General features: G+C 57.0%; 1 protein-coding gene across 1 annotated transcript in view; it reads left to right on the top strand.

Moving 5' to 3' along the window:
* The window catches only part of prmt5 (protein arginine methyltransferase 5), a gene marked incomplete at its 5' end in the record, with an annotated part of 9,719 nt that overhangs the window by 1,607 nt on the left and 6,544 nt on the right, over positions 1–1,568 (top strand). Inside the window, 2 exons of the mRNA XM_048593919.1 lie at positions 404–453; positions 1,292–1,455. Coding sequence (XP_048449876.1) covers positions 404–453; positions 1,292–1,455 — 214 coding nt within the window. The remainder of the gene's footprint in view (positions 1–403; positions 454–1,291; positions 1,456–1,568) is intronic.

Genomic DNA, 1,568 nt, shown 5'->3' with positions numbered 1-1,568 from the left:
TGACGGTGAAAAAGGAGCTCAGTGGTTAGCACTACCCCCTCGCACAGCGCCAGGGACCCAGGTTCGATCCCACCCTCGGGCGACTCTCTGTCTGTGAGAGGTTTGCAAATTCTCCCCACTGTGTCTGCATGGGCTTCCTCCAGGTTCTCCGGTTTCCTCCCACAGTCCAAAGACGTGCAGGTTAGGGTGGATTGGCCGTGGGAAACTGTCCCGTAGTGCCCAGGGATGTGCGGGTTAGGGTAGATTGGCCGTGGGAAATGCAGGGTTACGGTGGTGGGGGTGGGACGGTGGGTCTGGGAGCAATGCTGTTGGGAGGGTTAGTGTGGATTGGAAGGGCTGAATGGCCTGTTCGCACACTGTAGGGTTTCTGTGATCATTGTTTGTCCTGTTTGTTGTCTTCCAGGTGGCATCACTTCCGATCTCTGTGTGACTACAACAAACGTATTGCTCTGGGTGAGTCTCCATATCGGGGCACCCCCTATCTCTGTCACTCCCTCCAGCCCCCTACACCCCCCCCCCCCCCCACAACACCGGGTAGCTTAGAGGAACAGAGGGGTAATCAGTTACAGCCCCCCGAAGTCAGCAGGGAATAGGGGGGTAGTTGGGAAGCGTACAGGACACTTGCTCCCATCATTAGTGGCATTGAGCAGGGAGGTTAATGTTAGAGTTATACAGAGCATTGGTCAGACCCACAGCTGGGGCACTGTGCACAGTCCTGGTCCCCTCCCTACAGGAAGGATGGGATGGCACTGGAGGAGGAGGTGGGGAACGGGGGATGGTGTGGAGTACAGAGGAAGTTCACTAGGACGTTACTGGAGACCGGGACCTTGGAGCCGGAAGGAGAGACTGGATAAGCTCAGATTGTTTTCTCTAGAGCAGACAGGGCTGAGGGCGAACACAATGGGGAGTGGGTAAGATTATGTTGGGGGGTGGGGGGTTTGGACAGGAGGGCAGATGTTCCCTCCCCCCCCCACCCGGTTTTGAGGGGTCAGTGACGAGAGGGTACCGTTTTAGGGTGAGGAGGGAGGACATTCGGGGTGGGGGGATTTGGGGGAGAAACGTTTCACTGAGCGGGTGGTGGGAATGTGGAGTGCGCTGCCTGGGGAAGGGAGCGGAGGCCGGAAACGTGAGAAACTTTTAAACAAATATTTGGTCGGACATTTGCGATCTTGTAGCGTTCAGGGCCGCGTGCAGGAAATTGGGGAATTAGCGCAGCTTTGGTAGCAGTTAGGTGGGCGAAGGGCCCTTTTCTGTGCTGAGTGCCTCACTGGCTCTCTCCATCTCCCACCAGCCCTGGAAGTGGGTAGTGACCTCCCATCAGACGGTGTGATTGACCGCTGGCTGGGTGAACCCATTAAGGCAGCTGTACTGCCCACCAGCATCTTCCTGACCAACAAGAAGGGCTTCCCCGTCCTCTCCAAGATGCACCAGAACCTCATCTACCAGCTCTTCAAGGTGAGAGCAGCTCCCCCGCTCCCCCCCAACCCCTACAGTGTGGTCGCGGGTTCAAACTGACACACTGAGGGGACTCTCTCATTTGTGAGCTCTCTCTCTCTCTTTTCTCCCCC

This window comes from Rhincodon typus, unplaced genomic scaffold (assembly GCF_021869965.1).
Source record: "Rhincodon typus isolate 14 unplaced genomic scaffold, sRhiTyp1.1 hic_rhity00004564, whole genome shotgun sequence".
NCBI lineage: Eukaryota > Metazoa > Chordata > Chondrichthyes > Orectolobiformes > Rhincodontidae > Rhincodon > Rhincodon typus.
The sequence above is the reverse complement of the archived record's forward strand: the minus strand, read 5'-3'. Positions and strand labels throughout refer to the sequence as shown.